The following is a 20,804-nucleotide window of genomic DNA, read 5'->3' on the forward strand; positions in this document are numbered from 1 at the left end:
AAGAATAAGATAAATACTTACTTAGAACTAGCATCGACACCACCAAAGTCCACACCTCCTTTCATCCGTTCACCCTCCTACATCATCCCTTCCTTAATTCGATCCAGTCTCTTTCCGTCGCCTGCTTCTCTCTTTCTCTTCGTGGCAAAACAAACATACACACTAACACTAGGTGTAGGGTTTTTGAGCTTTTAGGTTATTAATCCAAGTAAGTTTAAATGAGTCCCCCCATGCTCAAAAGAACCATACAAGGCATCTCATATTCTAATTATATGGGCTTAAAATTAAATTTACGCATTTTCCCCCCAAAATTTTCCATTATGGCAGTTTTAATCCCCCATAAACAAATTCTTTTGAACCAATGAGTTTCAAAGCTGCCAATTTCAGTCCTTCCTTAAGAAAATTGTTACAAAACTTCCAAGAACTCATTCTCTAATTTTTTTATTGTTATTATTATTATTATTATTATTATTATTATTATTATTATTTATTTATTTATTTATTTTTTTACTTGTATTTATACCTATATTCCTTTATTAAACAATTAAAAGGAAAATGGGGGTGTTACAGTTACACCCACTTAAGGGTCCTCCCTACCTAAATCTCAAGTAAAAGGTTTGATTAGCATCAACCACAATTTTAGCGTAGATGTTAGATGTTGTTATTGCATTTACATTCAAAATTTTAAAATCCAATTTGATTATATCGGTTATTAGATCATCCTCACAATCCAATGGATATGTAAACCGAATTGATGCATTATACATCCAATATTAATCCAATAAATATCCAATTACCATCCAACATTATTATATAATTAGTATTAGAGAAAATTACAAATATCGCCAATACTATTAATGATATTGACGTTTGAACCTTGGTCGTTGAAGTTGAAAACATGAAGTGTCATTTGTTAGTCTTATTTAGAGTAACTGTGTACGGTTTTAACTTTAATTATTATAATCGTATTTTGTTGTTATTGGATAGAAAACATATTAGAATTTGTTAGATAATGGATAACCAATCAAATATATACAATGTATAAAAGTGATCTAATTCAATATTCAATTGGATTGATTCGATTTGGATACATATGACGAATTGGACTGGATCGGTTGACAAAATCCAAAATCCATTGGATAACTGGATTTGATCAGTTCCATCAAAATCCATTGGATGTAAACTAATGAACATCCCTAGTGACACATTTTTGGGGTTCTACTTTGAAAATACTAATTTAACCTATGTATAGTCGAAAAACATATGATTAGAAAACATACATTTGCTATTTTCGAAAAATAGAAATCTACTTTCTTCAAGATCTTCCTTGGAAAGCAAGAAACAAAAGTATGACGCCTTTAATAGCTCACACCAAAACCCTAGAAACCCTAGGAACGATTTAGAAAAAGGAAAAGGGAGGGAATTTCCGGCTATGACTTCTCAAAAGGGTCAGGGCGGAAAATCCAATGCCAAGGGTCCCTATTTATAGTTGCTAGGATACCATGATAAACACTAATTTGAATAATAATATATATATATATATATATATATATATATATATATATATATATATATCTTATTCAAGTGGTTATCCTTATCAGCTACAGAAGGCTTCTAGAACCCATTTGGAACCTCTCCAATACCGTCCATCACATGGAAGGTTTTGGAATTGCCTCATTTGCTCAACTATTGAACAATTCCAATCCAACCATTGCACCTTCAGTTAATTATAATTAATCCGAAATTAGTTTCCAATTAATTCTCACTACAAGAAAAAGTTGAAATAACTACGAAAATTTGCTATGAAAGTAAAATCCGTAGTTATTATGCTACGGATTATGCTACAGAATGGCTTGTCGTAGCTATTTTGCTCTGGAACTTGCTACAAAATTACATTACGTAGGTAATATTTGAATAACTACGGAATGTTGCTACAGAATTAAAAACCGTAGCTATTCTACTATGGAATATACTACGAACTAGTTAGACGTAGGTATATTTGCTACGGAATTAGCTACAGAATTGCATTCTATAGCTAATATTTGAATAACTACAAACTTTTGTTATGCAATCGGAGTCCGTAGTTATCATGCTATGAAATTTGCTACAAAATTATAAGGCATAGGTATTTTGCTACAACTGTTGCTACAGATTAAAGTTTGTAGTTACTTTGCTATAGAAATTGTTACAGAATCATAATCTGTAGCTATTTTGCTACAAAATTTGCTACAACATCTAAGTCCGTAGCTAGCTTGCTACGACATTTGTTACGGAGTCAAAATCCGTAGTTATGTCGCTACAGAATTTGCTACAAGATCATAGGTCGTAGCTATTATACTATAATATAAAAACCATAACTATTATACAATAGAAGTTTCCGGTATGCAATTTTAAGTGTTTGGAGGTTTCTCAAGTAAAGTTTAAACCCTTAAAACCGAAATTCGAATTGCAATTACTAATTACTTAATTAAAAATTATTTTTATATTTTATGCATTAAATAAAATATTAAATAACCAATATAAAGTAAAATACATTTTAGACCTTAGCCCGTTTTATGGTTTTCAGTATTCAGTATTTACGACTCATAATCCTCACGAATTCACGACTCACACCGAGGAAACCGATTCAAGGAAACCAAAAAAACCCATAAACTGAAACCGATTCCCACCTCTAATATTTAAGATTGAAGTCTTTTTTTAATTGTGAGTCCAGACTTTAGTAGCAACCATGTTGCATTTGAGGTAAGCAAGAACTGCCAAAATCTTAGAAATAGTTTGGTAGGGGGCTGGTCACATCCTGTTTGTTTGATCGATTATGGTGCTTTCCGATGCGCATTGGACCTTGACCGAACCTCTTAATAGAAAATAGGGTTTTGCATGGGTCGGTTTTGGTCCTAAACTCAACCCAACCGCTTTCTGGTTTTTAGAACCTAATAGGATCGGTTTAGAGTTGATTCGGTTTCTCGGGTTCTGAGGTCGGTTTAGATGGTTTTTCGGTTTCTTGGGTTCAACCCATACACTGATCATAGGTTCTGGGTTTAAACCCATGGGTTTTGGGTTCCAATCCATTTTCCATAAATGAAGCAACAAGTTAAATACTTCAAAAAAACACCAAATTTAAGTCAAATACTTCAAAAAACATAAGTCTTACAACAAATATTCTATTACAAGTTACAACCAAAGCTCGAAATAGTCTATTACAACCAAAACACAATCAAGTATGGGTGGTTTCTCGGGTTAGATGGGTTGGTTTCTTGGGGCGGTATTTCGTTTTTAAGGATGTGTTGGTTTCCCGGGTTGGATGGGTCGGTTTCTAGGTAAAAACCGAAACCGAACCCGATTTTTCGGTTTTTCGGTTTTGCTTCAGTTTCGGGTTTTTCGGTCTTGGTTTCGTCGGTTTATCGGTTTTTTGGTTTTGGTTTGCTCACCCCTAATAGAAAATGCACCCCCTTGGTCTAAGTAACCCACATAAGTAAACATAAGCCCTAATCCCAAAGCCTTAAGACCTAGCTAAGCCCTATGTCGTAAGCCCTAAGCCATGAGCCCTGATCCCTAACCCCAAGCCATAAGCCTTACAAGCTACGCCATAAGCCCTAAGCCTTAAGCCACAAGCCAACACTCTCGCTACCCCACCCCACACTCACACACACATCCAACCAACTCTACCCTGCACCCACACTTATCCCACCCACCTCCACATCCACACCCATACTCCCACTCTCACCCTATATACTTTGAGTTTATTCCAAGTTTAACTTATTATATTTTGAGTTTACTTAACTAGTTATTGTTATGGTTAAATGTGATAATTGTTTCAGATATATTTAAACTTTCACCACAAACTGATAATCATAAGCTTTTACAAGAAGTATCATATTCATTTTTGTGATAATGATATTATTTTTATATAATTTTTAAAATGATTTTTTATAAGTTATTTGATAAATATGATTAATATAAAATATAATATATATTTTTAATTTTTTATATTATTTTAAATATAAATATAATTAAAAATATTTTATATAACTATTTCAGAAGACGGACGCTATCCTTAAAAACGTTTCACTATCTCCGACGATAAAAAAACCTAACACCACTAAACCTAAAACGGCGGTCCGTCACAATCACAATTGATCGACTCTACTTACCTGATTCCTTCTTTCTCCATCTCTCAATCGATCGATTTCTTCAACCATCAAGCCTCTCACTACGACTGATCGATTCCTTCCACCATCAAGCCTCTAACTACGACCGCTCACAACCAACAACATCGTATATGTCTAGACCTCCGCCTCAAGTAGTGGCGGAACTGGCTTGGAGCCAGTAGTAGCCGGTGCACCTCTTAAACATTTTGTAACAGTGTAACTTTTTTTTTTAATATACTAATGCGCTAGTAAAAAATTTATGTTTACTTCTAGATTATATAAAGAATGAAAACTAACTAATGTAAATATCTAATAGCCCATTACCTAATAATCTACTAACCCAATTATATTTTTAATTTATTGGGCTGATAATAAATAAGAAATTGTTATTTAATAAGCCCATTACTTAAAATAAAAATAAAAGCTTAAAAGGCTCATTAATTGGAATTGGTGAGGGTATACGTGCACAATGGAATTGGGGAAAAGAAAAAAAAAACAAATCTTGTCTCTTTTGTTTAATGCGGCCACTGTGAAGACAAAAGGCAAGCAGAGAATCTTCATTTTGTCTTTTTTTTGCCAAATCAACTTGTCCACTCTCTCAATTTGGCTTCAATTTGACTTCTTCTTTCTCTTGGCTTGGCTTGGTGGAACTTTTTAGCATATATCAAGAATGAAACAAGTATTTCTTTAAACCCTTCTTTTAATGCTTTGCTAGTTTGTTGTAATCAATACTTTCATAATTTATGTATTTCTTTAATCCCTTATTCCCTTATCATATTTACTTATTATTAACTTATTATTAATTGTTATTGTTAATTTGTTGATGAATGATGAAACTAGGTTAAAATTCATAATTGTTTGTGAATTTGTAGGGTTCCATTGTAAATTTTTGTAAAAGGAAACCGGATGTTGGTAATAGTGATGAAAGTGGTGGAGTAAAAAGACCACAACCTACTATACCACCGCAACCACAACCTACTCTACAACCACAACCACAATCTACTACTCCACAACCACAACCTACTCCAACATGTTTTGATATTAATAATCTTCCTTTGGACCCGGCGGATAGACCAAGAATTACAACCTATCACCCAAATCAAATTGATGAAATAAGGAGAGCATATTGGATCCGAGGACCTTGTCAACCAAAAGGTCATAAATTTAAAATAACCAAGATTGGTACTAAGAATAGACGTTTTGTAAAGGAATGGTTTGATGATTTTGATTGGTTAGAGTATAGCAAAAAAGAGAACAAAGCTTATTGTTTATGTTGTTACTTGTTTGGAGATAGTGTGGGGCAAAAAGGGGGAAGAGATGTATTTATGACGGGAGGCTTTGATACTTGGAGTAAAAAGTGCGCATTTAAAACTCATGAGGGTAATGTTAATAGTTATCACAATAAAGCAAGACAAAAGTGTGAAAATCTAGAGAAGAAAAACCAATCAATTAGTGAAGCTTTTCATAAGCAAACCAAAGTTGAGGCAAGTAACTATCAAATTCGATTACGTGCTACAATTGATACTTGTAGATTTTTATTAAAAAACACGTTACCGTTTCGTGGTCATGATGAGTCGGATGGATCTCTTTCTCAGGGCCTTTTCCTTGAAGAATTAACATTCCTTCGGGACCATAACGAAAGCATTTATAATGTTACTTTAGAAAATGCTCCAAAAAATGAGAAATTGACGTCTCCGAAGATTCAAAAAGAGATTGTTCAATGCTTTTCAAAAGAGATAATAAAGTCCATTTGTGAAGAAATTGGTAAGGATGTGTTTGCTATATTAGTAGACGAGTCTAGTGACGTATCCAAAAAAGAACAAATGGCTATGGTTTTGCGATATGTTAATAACCTTGGAATAGTGAAGGAAAGATTTGTTGGAATTGTTCAGGTGAAGGACACGACTTCTTTAACTCTAAAAGAAGCCATTGATTCGGTATTTACCAACAATAACTTGAGTATATCTCAGGTAAGAAATCATGAATTCATTTTTTATGTATTTGAATCTTTATTTATTTTATTTCTTATATATATATATATATATATATATATATATATATATATATATATATATATATATATATATATATATATATATATATATATTTGAAACAGGTAAGAGGGCAAGGATATGATGGCATCAAAGTAATATGCGGGGTGCATTTAATGGTTTGAAAGCATTGATATTGAAAGATAATCCTTCGGCATATTATATACACTTTTTGCACACCAACTTCAATTAGTGGTTGTGGCTGTAGCCAACAACCATGATGGTGTTGATGATTTCTTTGAGCAATTAGCTTTGGTGGTTAATGTGGTGTGCACTTCTTGTAAAAGAAAAGATATCATACGGGATAGTTACAAGGAAAGGGTTCAAAAAGAAATTGGTAATGGTGAAATTGAGACCGGGAGAGGATTAAATCAAGAGACTTCTCTTGTTCGAGCCGGAGATACAAGATGGGGCTCACATTATAAAACAATAATAAGTTTGAAGAATTTGTTTCCGGAGGTTGTCAAGGTTCTTAAATATTTTGAAGAGTAGGGATCTAGTTTAAATAACCGAAATCAAGCGTACTGTATTTTATCGTATTTTAAGACGCTTAATTTTGTGTTTTATTTACCCTTGATGTTGGACATTTTTGGTTTCACGAATACTCTATCAAAACATCTTCAAAGAAAGGATCAAAATATTTTGGAAGCGGCTTCTTTGGTGAAAGTAACGATGAAAACGTTGAAAGCTTTAAGAAATAATGGGTTTCCTTCAATGCTGGAGAAGGTATTTTCTTTTTGTCGTAAACATGAAATTGAAATTGTGGAAATGTCCGAATTTTATGTTAATCCAAGAAACCGTAGAGCCAATGTTACTAATCAACATTACTTTGAAGTTGATATTTTCAACACGGTTTTGGATATGCAAATTCAAGAATTTGGGGACCGTTTTATTGAAGTGAGCACCGATTTACTAGAATACATGGCGGCTTTGAGTCCTTGTAATACATTTTCTATGTTCGACAAATCAAAGTTGGTGAAGCTAAGTGAATTATACAAAAATTATTTTAATGATTTGGAAAGGGTGTATCTTGATGGTCAACTTGAAACATATTATCACTCTTTGATTGATGATGATAGATTTGCTAATTTGAAGGGCATTGCAGACCTTTCTCGTTTGATGGTGGAAACAGGGAAACATCGTTCTTTTCCTTTGGTTTATAGGTTATTAAAGTTGACTTTGGTTTTGCCCGTAGCAACCGCAACCGTTGAAAGATGTTTTTCCGCAATGAAACTCTTGAAGACCGACTTACGTAATAAAAATCGGTGATGATTTTTTGAATGATTCTTTGATTTATAGTGTAGAAAAAGAAGTACTTACGGATGTTAAGATCGAACGAGTGATAGAACGCTTTCGGAAAATGGGCAATCGTAGAGATTAACTTTGAAATGTTATGTAAAACTTTTGCGCTAGTTTGTTATTTCTATTGAAATCGTAATTAAAAACTTTATTTTACTATCTATTATGGGAATTTTTTTTTTGTGCTACCTCTTTTAAATGTTTCAGGTTCCGCCACTGGCCTCAAGTATCTTCTATCGACGTGCACACCTTCCGCCTCCTCCATCCGCCCTCCAGTCCGGTCAACGCCGGTGTCGGCCCTAATTTTAGAGATTCACATGGCCGGACTGCGATTTTCCTCTATTTGTATTAATTCTAGATGCTTCGATTAAGAAACTTTACATATTCATAGGAGTTTTGGTATCTTGATACTAGTCTGTGCTTATCATAGATGTATCTGTCAATGGGAGCCTAGGGAGCCTGACTGGTATTCTGCGGAGAAGCTTAGAGGTAACGCATACAGCCATGCACATTCTTCATCTCAAACAACTAAGTTAATTAATTCAAGAAACGATGAATTTTCAGGTGATGTTGAGAAAAAAAATATATTATAAATCTTATATTTTTTTCCTCTATGTAATTTACATACAATAGATGGATTTTACACCTTTTTTTATGGGTTTACAGATTATGCACCCCAACTGTTTGACAGAATGCCTCAAAGAAAGTTTAATCATAGTCTTGGCCTTCCTTCTAGAAAAATTGAAAAATACCCATTTTTATTTACTATGTGATTGTATAGTTTGGAGATTATTCGTTGTTTCATTCATAAAATCAAGGTGAAAGGAATGTTCGTTTAAGGTTTCGAACATGCACCAAATAATATGTTGAGAAAGCTAAGTTGCAACACTATAATGAGCTTAATGCAATTTTTTTGTTATTTTAATTAACTATTTATGCTAATTAAATGAATCTCACTTCATGATGTTGGAGAATGTATGTTTAGAATTGATTCTGTAACACTTCATAATCGTGTTTTCAAGTTCTATCAAAATACTAGCTAATAGATAAAATTAAAAGACGCTACATGTATATGTGTATAAGAGTGTCTTAATTAATAATGCTCAAAGGTAGTAAACGTTAATTATCTCAGACCAATTACTCAAATAATAAAAAATATAATTCTTTGAAAAAATTTCAACATGCACCTGTTCCATCTTAATCAATTTTATAATATAAATTAAAATCAATTTCATCATCAACTACGTCAATACAAAATATTATCTGATGGTTAATAACTCCCCATATTGATCCTATACTAATGAAAGATTCTTAACATCACTTGAGTTCATGTTATTTTATCATGGCAACATAGGATTTCAGCGCAAGTGGCTGATGGCTACCAATCCAGTAGAAGAAGTTGCAATTTTTCGTAAATGACCGTTTTACCCTTTGCGTCAAGTGCTTATCAAATGTTGATTTTTTATGACAATATCAGGTCTTGAAAGTACTTTGTGATGTATCCATTTGGATTTGGGTTACTGAAGAAATGGTACCACTTATTACAAGGTGTGCTTTTATTTCCTGTAATTTTATTTGATTAATATGTTCCTTATTTCAGCAATAGCTATTAATTTTAATGTTCTTTAATATCTTTGCTAAACTTATTCATGTGTACTTATTATTTTTGAAAAACAAACTTGAACAAACGGCTGCTGATCTTGCATCGAGTAAAGGGCATAAAGGGATTGTTGGATATTTGGCAGAAACTGATCTCACCAATCATCTTTTAGCATTGTCTGTGAAGGACAAGGACAAGAATGGTGTCAAAAGTGAAGTGGAAGTGGATGATGATGATGATGATGCTACACATTCACATTCTTTAAAAGGGTCACTTGTAGCAGTGAGAAGATCAGCACATGCATCTGCTTTAATTCAAGATGCTTTCAGAGATCGTTCTTTCAATCAAAGGCAACAACAAGCAACAAAGGCAAAAACTGATGAACTTGCTTTTGCTTCTTCTTCTTCTTCTTTACAGAAGTTGAAGAAAACACGTGATTATGAAGACTATTTGCATCTGAACATTGCAGCATCAAAGATCCAACATAAGTACAGGGGTGGAAAAGAAGGAATGAGTTCTTAAAGATTCGTGAGCGTGTTGTCAAGATTGAGGTAAACTGGTGTTAGTTTTTTGATGTTGTTAATTTAAGTGGGAATCTTATTTATTTGATTTTTTTAGGCATATTTTCGTGGGCATAAAGTTCACAAGCATTATAAAAAGGTGGTGTGGTCTGTTGGGATAGTGGAGAAAGCGATACTCAGATGGAGACCAAAGAGCCGTGGGTTGCGTGGATTCCGGCCGGAATTGAGAGCCCGGAATCGGAATATGATTTCCTGAGAATAGGTCGGAAACAGAAATATGTTGGAGTGGAAGAGGCATTGGCTAGGCTGCATTCCATGGCTCGGAATCCTGAAGGCCAGGAACAGTACATGAGGCTCGTGGGGAAGTTTGAAAAGGTACTGGTACTGGTACTGATATTGCCAACTCCCAGTTACGCCCAAGAGTTCCAAAAGACCTCTTCAAAAACTCTCCCCTGGTATTTCCCTAATTTACATATATTTTTTATCATTCAAAAAAAAATTGCAATCTACTTTTGTTGATTTAGTTGTTACATTTATTTTTTGTATTTAGTCATTATCGTTTTTTCACAAAGCTAATATTGATGTTGATTGAGTAAAATTTGAATTTGAATACAGATTGTGCTCTCTGGTTTTGGGACTGGTGAACAACATTTGACACATACAACAATAATGTGTCAAAATATCTTCCCTCCTATTGACATTAAAATAGTAAGTATTTCTTTATCTTTTTTTCTTTAAATGATTTCTATCAGGCTTAATATTTTATAAATTTGAAGAGTAATAAGTTATAAAATTTATTTCATTTTGCGTATTATATATATAAACTCGATTTTCATTTTTTTTAAGGAATGGAATCCACCACAGAAAAAGAATTAAAAGGACCATTCTATGTTTATTTTTCAAATTGATGGGTAGTATATGATGTCAAATTGCTTACAGTTGTTTTCTACATATCCCAAGATTTTGCATGTTCTTCCCTCTATATAGTGCAGTACATTTTTTTTCTCACGTTGGGTGTGGCAAAGATGGATACACAGATGCTGATATTGATAAAATTTGCAAAGAATGGTCTTCTTTTGTGGCAACCTTTATTTTTCGGTGGTATTTTGTACTGGCAAACAATATTTTCGGTAACTTAGAAATGTTTGTTAGTATTTCACATATTTTTTATAAATTGTTATTGCATTTACATAATGCTGATTTTGTTATAAATTTGCTTGGGAAATAAAATTAAGTCATTTTTGTATGTATTTACACTATTCATGTCACCATTTTTGGCTATTGAACGACATTGCTACAGGTATAGTTCATAGCTATTTTCCTACGAAATAAGTTTGTTACAAATTCCGTTGCGAAGGTCCTACAGATTCCGTAACAAACATTTACTAACGAAGAATTTTGCTAATGGTTCCGTAGCAAATTCCGTCTCTAATCATGTTTAACTACGGATTATCATGTTTTAACTACAGAATTTTTCCGTAGTTATTTTGCTTTTTTCTTGTAGTGTCTAAATTAATTCTCAACCATTTCTAATTAATTTATTAATCGAATAATAAAATAATAAATTATATTCTCATTCTCTAGAGGTTGTTCCTAGTTAATTCTAGATATTAGGGCAACCCAAAAAGGATTTGCTTTTATTCATAAGATATATTATACCAATTTAGTTAAGACCTTAGACACATTAATCTAACAATTACGACGTCTGATGAAGCGTCGGGATGGGCATATCATACGTCATGAGCTCAGTTGTAGGGACTCATAGTAACATTGAGAGAGTTCTAAAACATTTATGTATAAGTTGAAATAACACTTATATTCAGTAAAAACAAACCTTTTGTTTTAAAAGTACATTTATATATAAACTGAGAAACCATTTATATACACTGAAAACATACTTTTTGGTATAAAAGTACATTTGAGTCAAACATTACAAACCTGTGAACTTACCAACATTACGTTGACACTCTTTCAAAATGCATGTATTCTTAGGGATTTAACAAAAGATGAAAGCCATACTGTCAGATTAATCATGGGATTGTATTTTACCTAGTATAATTTAATAGTTTCCTACTATTGAGGGTGTTATGTATTCTCAAACATCCTTGTACCCCTAGACTAGGGACTATGTAATTTTTACTACATGTAATAAAAGTTCCTACTTCATGGTATATTGTTGCATTGTTCGATGTATGCAGATTAAAGTAGTCCATGTCGTCACATCATCCGGCGTTTCCACCGCCAGTTGGGGGTATGACACCATTAGTGGCTGAATTTTGCTGATGAAGTTGATGTTGAATATGAACGTGAGATGATAGTGCGTGAATAGAGAGAAAAGGTATGGTTTCGGGAAATTTGAGAATAGAATCTTTTAAAACTGGTGATTGTCATTGTTGTTTACAGAGTAAAGTAGATAAAGGGGAGACTTCAATTTTTTTTGGTATTTCGTTTTTCCCCCCTTAACTATTAAGGAGGGGGGATGTGTATTCTTAAAAATATTATAAAACGACAATAATTTTAGGACACTAAAAAATGCGTGTCCTAAATTCTCCAAATTTTGGGAGAGATGACATTACTTTTACGACACACACTATTGTGTGTCATAAAGCCAGTGCATGCCATTAAAGGCCTACAGGCAGTTTACTTTAGTTTTTACCCATTATAGAAACACACTTATATATTTTTACTAATCACACTAACCCACCCCACCACACAAAGCAACACTTAGAGAGACAAACACTCATACACACACAATAACGTATTCTTCTTATAAAGAGATAATCGCAATATTTAAAACTATTTAGGTCGGATTAAAATATATCTATTTTTTACGCTTTGTTCTAAATCTATAAAAACTCACAAGGGTGCTAAACAAAGAGATTTGAAATGAAATACATAAATCAAGAACGGAAAATAAACATTATGCTTAAGAACAAAGTAAAAATAATACATTATCTATCTATCTATCTATCTTCTATACTTATAAAGCTAGCATTTTTCCTTGAACCTCATGCATTTGAAACCCCCACAAAATTTTCCAAGCACCTCATGCATTTAAAACCTCCTATTTTAATGAATATCATTCAAAAGTCTCTTAATAATGATTAACAATTCAAAGGTTTTATAACTTATATAATATATTTAATAAACAATTAATGGATAATCTACTATAAAAAGGTCAATCTCTTTGAGTAGACACACAAATACAAATCACATACAAAATTACAAAGAAAACATGTTTAAAGTTTTTTTTTTTGGTTTGAGGGCTTTAGACCATTTTTTGAGCCATGTTATTATGTTGAAGTTTTTAATTTGTAAGTTTTTTATATACTAATTCTATATTTTCTTCGTTTAAGTATTCTTTTAAGACAATCATTGTATGTTGTGGTTGAAATTGTAATGTAAATTAGATTAGATCCATGTTATCGATCATATGTTATGGAAGGTGATATAGATAATATTTAATTAAATATTGTATATATGTTTGTATGTTTGTGTTGCTTCAAAGAAATAATTAATTAAAAATCATGGATATGTCATAATATCCATATTATCCATGTAAGTCTCTTTTAAAATGCAAATTGTCTATCTTATCATTTTATATTTATTATATGCTTAACTATTTAATTATAATAATAAGTGCTATTTAAATGTTTTCTTTCACTTATTAATAATAATAAGTGGTTTTAAAATTAATGAACAATACTTATAAATAATAAAATCAAATTATAAAAATCATAGATATGTCATATTATACATGCAAGTCTCTTTTGAAATGCAAATTGTCAATCTTGTCACTTTATTATTTAGTATATATTCCATATTCAAATAATAATATTAAGCGTTTCTTAAAATTCTTCTGTAACTTATTAATAATAATAAGTGGTTTAAAATTAATGAACAATTATTTTAAATGATAATAACATCAAATTATAAATTACATAACGTTAGCTACAAATAAATTATACTTTAAATTAACATCATAATTGAAATTAGAAAATAATCGCATAAATAAAAATTTAAAATAATCAATCATAACAATTGTTAAAAGTAATACTAAATAGATAAATATATTTAGTTCTATTTATAAGGAAGGTGGGTTGATGTCAATGAATATTATTGTTCAAAATAGTTGAGATTTTATATATAAATTAGTGTAAAAACAATATGTCAAAGTTAATGTCAATAACTTAACCATTATAAACATATATTTTTCAATATTCTAACAATATATTGTCAACCTGTGCCACGTAACGTGCGGGAATTCGTCTAGTACTATATAATACAAGAAACATTTTTCCCTTCACCACATAGATTTAAAACTCCCATGACTTTTTAATTTCTTTCTAATAATGACTATATTGATTAATAATGTTGAAGAAGTTCAAAACAAAAGTAAAACCTCTACCTTGATATAAAATTAAATATTTAAAGTTAGTTAACAATACTATTTAATTATAATAAGTGGTTTTATAACAAAATTATAAAAAAAGCATTTTTCCCGTTACAACCATGACTTTTCAATTTCATTTTAGTAATGATTATATTGATTAATAATGCTGAATAGGTTCAAAATAAAAATAAAACTTCTACCTTTATATAAAATTAAATATTTAAAGTTAGTTAACAATACTAATTCATTATAATAACTATAATAAGTGGTTTTATAATGAATAAACAAAATGGTTTTAAATAATTCCATACAAATGTTCGTCTTATAATTTTTTTAATAGTATATAATATATATATATATATATATATATATATATATATATATATATATATATATATATATATATATATATATATATATATAAATTTATTTGCACCAAATTCAGTTGAAATACTTACTATAACTTAAAAGTTTTCTAATTTATGTGTTCTCGTTATTTCAAATTTAAAGTAATTAGTCTCTACAAGTAAAAAGTTTTTTGATAGGTAACTGCTTTTTATTTTTCTACCATTCCTAAAAATTGTAACTTTATTAGTAGTATATAGCTAAGTTTTGCTAACAAAAAATCACATGTTTGAAGATATTAGCAATTCAAATATGAAGAGTTGAAAAAATGAATTTTGATGTATCAATGGTTATTGCAACACAAATTGCTTTTGGGATAATAATGTTTCTGTATATCACATGTATGTTGACTTATATATTTTCTTTTTATATGATTTATAAGTGTACTTTTGCTACATATCGTATATTAGATGTTGTAGTGTTTTTATATGGTATATTAGATGTTGTAGTGTTTTTATATTAAGTTATAGTATTTTTTCATGTTATGTGTTATTCGTTATATATAGAATTAGCGTACGTTTGATATACAATTTACACAACTTAACGGTTTTGTTGAAACCTTAAGAGTTGCGTCATTGGGCTTTAGTGTATAGTCCAGTTTAGTCACAGGTTTGGGCCTGTCCAACCGTGTTTATCTTTTTAGGGTTTAGTATATAAAGTGCATGCATGCATCCTTATCATGCACGTTTTTTGTTATCTCATTTATTGTATTGTAAACCCTAGCGCACCTCTACAGTAGAAGTTATTAATCGAGCTCTTCTGAGGTGTGACTATATTTTAATCATTCGACATCAGTTTGATTCATTGTGTGATCAGTCTTTATTAGTTTTATTGTTTTACCTGTTAAGAATCTAATCGATCTAAAGAGTTTTTAACTCATCAATTGGTATCAGAGCAGGAGACTGTGTAATCCATACGTATCTCTTCTGTTGAAGAAGGTTTTAGGGTTTCTGCTATTATCGTTTTCTGCTGGAACCGTCATCTTGTTATTGACGTAGTTCTTAGATTTCGAAATGTACCCTAACTTTGTTTACTAATCTGATCCTGAGCAGGTTTTTCAATTAAGATCATCATGTCTCTTGAAGATTCGCAAACGAACCCAATCAATATCTCCAACAGTATCGGATCAACCACTAGGATTCCCATTCTATATACTCAAGATTATGAAGTTTGGATGCATCACTTTGAAGACTACGTAATTGGCTCGGAAGATAATGGATACTTAATTTGGGAAGCGATTATTGTAGGTCCATTCGTTCACTCTGGCACAAACCGAACGATAAAGACTCAAAAGGAGTACAACCAACTCACGGTCGATGTGAAGGATGTTCCTCAAGAAGAAAAGGAAATACTTGTGAGCAACATTAAAGCACTAAGAATGATCAGATTCGCTTAACAGTCTGACACTTTTCGGTTGGTCAGTTCATGCACGGCAACAAAAGAGATATGGGATAGATTGAAGGAATTGTATTCCACCGATGAGGATCTTGAGCACTCAATTCAGACCTTACTGCTTTCAGAGTTTGGAGACTTCAAGCAAAAACCTGAAGAAAATCTTATTCAAGCCTTTGATCGTTTCAATCATCTTCTCAGTAAGATGATAAAACATGGCATAGAAAGGAAGGTTGTTGAGCAAAAGGTCACATTTATGAATGGCCTAAGACCCGAATGGATGACGGTGGTGTCTACAGTAAAAGCTCATGAACAATTCAAAGCTTATTCTTTGGCGAAGCTAGTGGGGATTCTAAAGTCACATGAAAGTGTCGTGACCAAAGAAACGAATGTGGTTTCAAGCATGGGATCATTAGCTCTCATATCGAAAGGAAAGAACGTGGCTGAAGAAGAAGAAGACTTAGATCTATCAAAGTACGATCTGACCAATGAAGAGTATGCTCTACTGGTTTCTAATCCAAAGAAGTTCGTTCGTAGAAAGTTTCCCAACTCCAAGAACCGAAACTGGCAAGGAAGCTATAGTTCTGATAAAGCGAAGGAGGAACCGAAGAATACTCCTCACCATGAAGAATCGAAGAAGGATGTGAAGCGCAATGGTGACTCCGGTTATGATTGTAATTATTATGGTGGAAAGAACCATCTTGCTAAAGAATGCATGTTGAGAAGGATGTCTGAGAAGAAGGAAGAGAATGAAGATGATGAAGCTTATCATATGCGAAAGCTTGAAGAGATAAAGAAGAAGAAAGTTGCTGCTAATAACACTATGAATGCTTTAATTGTGCAGGAAAATCTCGTGGATGATGAGTTTGGTAGTGTGGAAGTCTGGTCTACAAACTCTGAGGACGAAGAGGTTCGTAAGCCCACACATGGCAGGGCTTTCGTGGCGAAAGAAGCTGAAACCGAAAGTGCAGGGAAGTGCTTCATGGTGACCGTTGGAGTGTCATAGATGAGAGGCTACACCACTGATGGGGTTTATGATGAAGCGAAGGAGCGAGAAGACAGGTGCTTCGCTGCCAAACCAGTTGGTGAGCAGATCAACGAGTGCGACCAGTTGATCAAGAAGGTACAATCAATTCTCGAATCATTAAAAATCCTTGTCACAAACTATGAAAAATAACTGAACGAATTAAAATCTAAATTTTCTAGTTTAAGTGGTAGTTTAACACAAAATCACCTCACAAACTCTAACCTAACTGATCAACTCAGCAGGGTGTCTTCGAAGAGTGAGGAAAGACGGATGTGGATAGAGCAAAAGGAGATCGAGTTAATTAGGTCTAAGGATGAAACAATTTATTTGCAAAGGGATAATTTAAAGCTTTTGAAACAACGAAACATTTTTTGTTTGATTGCTAAGCGTTTACATTCTAATATTACTCAATTGCATCTAGATTGTGAAATAGGTAAGAAGATTCACAACATGATCTTGCCCTTCCTTGAATTAAAGGAGGATGAAATTGATGTTGATGTGTATAATTGTGAATCTGTTGTCTCTTCTGATGAAGTTTCTCCTGGTTATAAAATCGGTCTTGGCAAAAAAGAATCCTTTATCAAGTCCAAAGACCATAAGGACATGCTTAAGAATCTATTGGACGAAAATGATAAATTGAAAATTAAAACTGAAACCATGCAGAAATTTGACTCGTTGAATGCCAAGTTGAGTTCAGAAAACAAAATTGATGTTGAGAATACTTCTGAATTTGATGAGGATGATTATATGAGTGCAATATCTGTAGAGGATGAGGTGGACTTTTCTGAATTCGTCAAAAGAGAACCCGAACCCATTAAAAATCTCATTTCTAAAAATTCAGTTGAGTTCGCTCGTTTGTCCCAAAATAAGACCAAAATCCTAAAGGAAAAAGTTGTGGTGTATCAAAAGGTGCAAACCACTCCAAATCAGGTCTATGCGGTTACAGGAGTCACACAGCAGCAAACAGCCGAACTGACGGCAATAGTGAACGAAGACAATGCTGAAGGATGTGAAGAGTTCTTCTGGTCGGCTCCAATCAACAATGCTGATGAGACGGTCGGTTTGTCTGAGAAAACATCATGGAGGGTAAAAGGCAGATATGTGGCAGAACCACTCAACAAGCCTACGCATTTTGATGTGCCAAGCACAAGCAATACCAAAACGATTCCGAGAGAAACAGTCAAGGTGACAAGCGAAACCTCCTCGCTAAAGAGTGAAACTCATGATGAAAGACCGAAACCTAAAGCTAATATCCATAAAACTCCAAAGCAGCTGTCGGAGTAGAAACATCAACGTAATAGGAGATATAAGAAGAATCTCACTGAAAGGAAGTAGTTTTGGCAGTCCGAAAACCCTAATTACGTTCGCTCAGACAAGACCTCAAACTTGAAGGAAAAAGCAAAGCCTAGCTCAACTCCTTGTACTCAATGCCATTCTTGCAGTCAAGCAAACTGAAGGGGTAGTTTCGGTTCCCATCATCACAGCGAAAAGAACCGAAGGAGAAGTTTTGGTTCCACTACTTCAAATGAAAGGAACCAAAAACATGGTTTCGCTTCTAAAAATCATCCCTCTCACTCAAAGCAAAATCCAAATGTGGATGTAAAGCGAAAAGGGAAGCTCGTCTCAGAAGACGAAAAGAAGACGACTGCTAACCCTAGGAAACAGAACCAAAAGTTTGTGAACAATAAAAACTCAATTCCTAAGTCTGAAGCTAAAGAAACAAAAGCTAATAAAATCAAAGTTTTCACAATTAGGAGAAAAGACCAAACCACCTTAATAAAACGAACCTACTTGGTTGATCTTTCTCTTGTTATTCCCTGTTCTGTAAAAGGCTCACAAGGACCCAAGAAACTTTGGGTTCCTAAATTTGCTTGATTTTTACAGGTTATACGTGAAGAGCAGTTCGATGACGAATGGTATATTGACAGTGGTTGCTCACGTCACATGACAGGAAGAAGAGAAGAGCTACGGGAGTTTCAGGCTCTAAAGGATGGTGGATGTGTCAAGTATGGAAACAACTCTTTTGGCACGATAAAAGGCTATGGAATGATCACAAATGGCGATTTCTCGATCAGAAAAGTAGCCTATGTAGAAGGCTTACAACACAATCTCATCAGTGTTTCTCAACTGGTGATGGGAACAGGACTAAAAGTTTCGTTCGATGATGAAGGCTCATAGATTATAGAAAAGAAGACCAAGACCGTTCTGCTGAAATCTCAAAGAAAAAGCGAAATGTATCCATTGAACCTTAATCCAATACGAGGGAAGCCACATGTCTGTTTACTAACGAAAGCACACTCTGACGAAAGTTGGTTATGGCACCGAAGGCTCTCGCACCTAAACTTCAAAGACATCAACAAGATAGTTATTGGTGATCATGTGCGAGGACTTCCACTTCTCAAGTTTGACAAGGAACATTTGTGTGCTGCATGTGAAATGGGAAAGCAAAGCAGGAAGAGTCATCCAACTCGTGTTAAAACAAAGATCATCGAACCGATTGAACTACTGTATATTGATTTGTGTGGACCTTCGGCTATTGAAAGCATCGGTGGTAACAAATATATTCTTGTCATAGTTGATAATTTTTCTCATTTCACCTGGGTTTTCTTTCTTAAACAAGAAATCAAAAGCAATGCCAAAGCTCAAAATCATCATAAAGCAAATAGAGCTTCAACTGCGAAAGGTGGTTAGAAACATTCGAAGTGACAATGGGTTGGAATTCAAAAACCAAGTGTTTGACGAGTTTCTTGCTGAAAAGGGAGTGTCTCACAATTTCTCTGCTCCCTATACTCCACAACAAAATGGCATTATTGAAAGGCGAAACCGATCGTTGTGTGAAGCCGCCCGAATCATGCTAAGCTTCACTTCGTTGCCCCTGTATTTCTGGGTTGATGCCATTGCAGATGCTTGCTATACTTAGAACCGGTCCTTTCTCAACAAGCGTTTCTCTATCACTCCATACGAAATTCTAAACAATCGCAAGCCTAACGTCAAGTTTTTCCATGTGTTCGGTTCAAGATGCTTCATCTTCAATTCTAAAGAGAACCGAAACACGTATGATGTAAAGGCAGACGAAGGAATCTTTCTTGGGTATTCGTTTTCTTCAAAAGCGTATAGGGTTCTGAATAAACGCTCAAAGAAGATTGAAGAAACTTATTACGTGTCGTTTGATGATACCTACGTGAAGAAACTCACATCTAGCTAGGAATCAATGGATAAAATCTTTCCTCAAACAGGTCAAGTCTCGGTTCCCATCTCCAACTTGTTTGAAGAATATGTGAAGCTCTTTGATGAACCGGAGACTGCCATACTCTCTGAAGCGAAATCAGCTGACAACAAAGTAGATAATCTGAAGAAAGTCGTTGACGAAGCTGCAAAAGTCATGGAAAGTGAACCTTCAAGTTCAAGCACATCTCAAGTCTCTACAAAATCACAAGAGTCAAGTGAATTTACTCCTTCTACATTCCAGGGGGAGGGTTCCTCAACATCAGTACAACCTGAATTACCACTCCAGGGGGAGAACCAATCAACCACCATACCAAATGAACGTCCAGTCGATGGGGAGAATTCTGAACCTGAAGCCGAAATTGTTACATCATTTGAGGGGGAGAATGAAAATACAAATGATGATGATACTCAATCAGAATTCGAAGAAGAAATCAATGCTGAACTGGATCCTTCCTATGATCCAAATTACCCTCCTCTCACCAAATGGACAAAACATCATCCAAAAACCCAAATTATTGGTGAATCATCAGAAAGAGTTCTCACACGTTCTCAACTGAAAGCGAAGCAAACTGCATTATTCTCTCAAGTGGAATTTTGCATGTTTAATTCCTTTGTCTCCAAAGTTGAACCAAAGACTGTCAACACTACACTCGATCACTCTGATTGGGTACAGGCAATGCAAGACAAACTCAATGAATTTGAGCGAAACAAAGTATGGAGACTGATTCCTACACCAAAGG

The 20,804-nt window shown here is 33.5% G+C and overlaps 3 protein-coding genes across 5 annotated transcripts; all 3 read left to right on the plus strand.

The window, feature by feature from the left end:
• The first annotated feature begins 4,818 nt into the window (after positions 1-4,818).
• Positions 4,819-6,691, plus strand: LOC145131534 (uncharacterized). The gene is made up of 3 exons (XM_079066211.1): positions 4,819-4,827; positions 5,021-6,107; positions 6,393-6,691. Exons 1-3 carry the CDS (start codon positions 4,819-4,821, stop codon positions 6,689-6,691), a joined length of 1,395 nt encoding a protein of 464 aa, XP_078922337.1.
• A 180-nt stretch (positions 6,692-6,871) lies between these two features.
• LOC145131535 (uncharacterized) lies at positions 6,872-7,850 on the plus strand. Its single transcript, XM_079066212.1, has 2 exons — positions 6,872-7,362; positions 7,706-7,850. Exons 1-2 carry the CDS (start codon positions 6,872-6,874, stop codon positions 7,848-7,850), a joined length of 636 nt encoding a protein of 211 aa, XP_078922338.1.
• Positions 7,687-12,123, plus strand: LOC145133109 (calmodulin-binding transcription activator 1-like). 3 transcript variants are annotated; one of them, XM_079068042.1, is made up of 5 exons: positions 7,687-7,987; positions 8,976-9,649; positions 9,717-10,074; positions 10,235-10,327; positions 11,818-12,123. In XM_079068042.1, exon 2 carries the CDS (start codon positions 9,117-9,119, stop codon positions 9,618-9,620), a length of 504 nt encoding a protein of 167 aa, XP_078924168.1. In that variant the 5' UTR covers positions 7,687-7,987; positions 8,976-9,116; the 3' UTR covers positions 9,621-9,649; positions 9,717-10,074; positions 10,235-10,327; positions 11,818-12,123. The 3 variants fall into 3 exon arrangements, with proteins under 3 accessions (XP_078924168.1, XP_078924167.1, XP_078924166.1); XM_079068041.1 differs by lacking the exon at positions 11,818-12,123 and adding an exon at positions 10,607-10,835; XM_079068040.1 differs by lacking the exon at positions 11,818-12,123 and having other exon boundaries at positions 10,235-10,835.
• Positions 12,124-20,804: the final 8,681 nt, after the last annotated feature.

The sequence above is a fragment of the Lactuca virosa genome, chromosome 8 (assembly GCF_052849685.1).
Source record: "Lactuca virosa cultivar CGN04683 chromosome 8, Lactuca_virosa_CGN04683_v6, whole genome shotgun sequence".
In the NCBI taxonomy this organism is placed as follows: domain Eukaryota; kingdom Viridiplantae; phylum Streptophyta; class Magnoliopsida; order Asterales; family Asteraceae; genus Lactuca; species Lactuca virosa.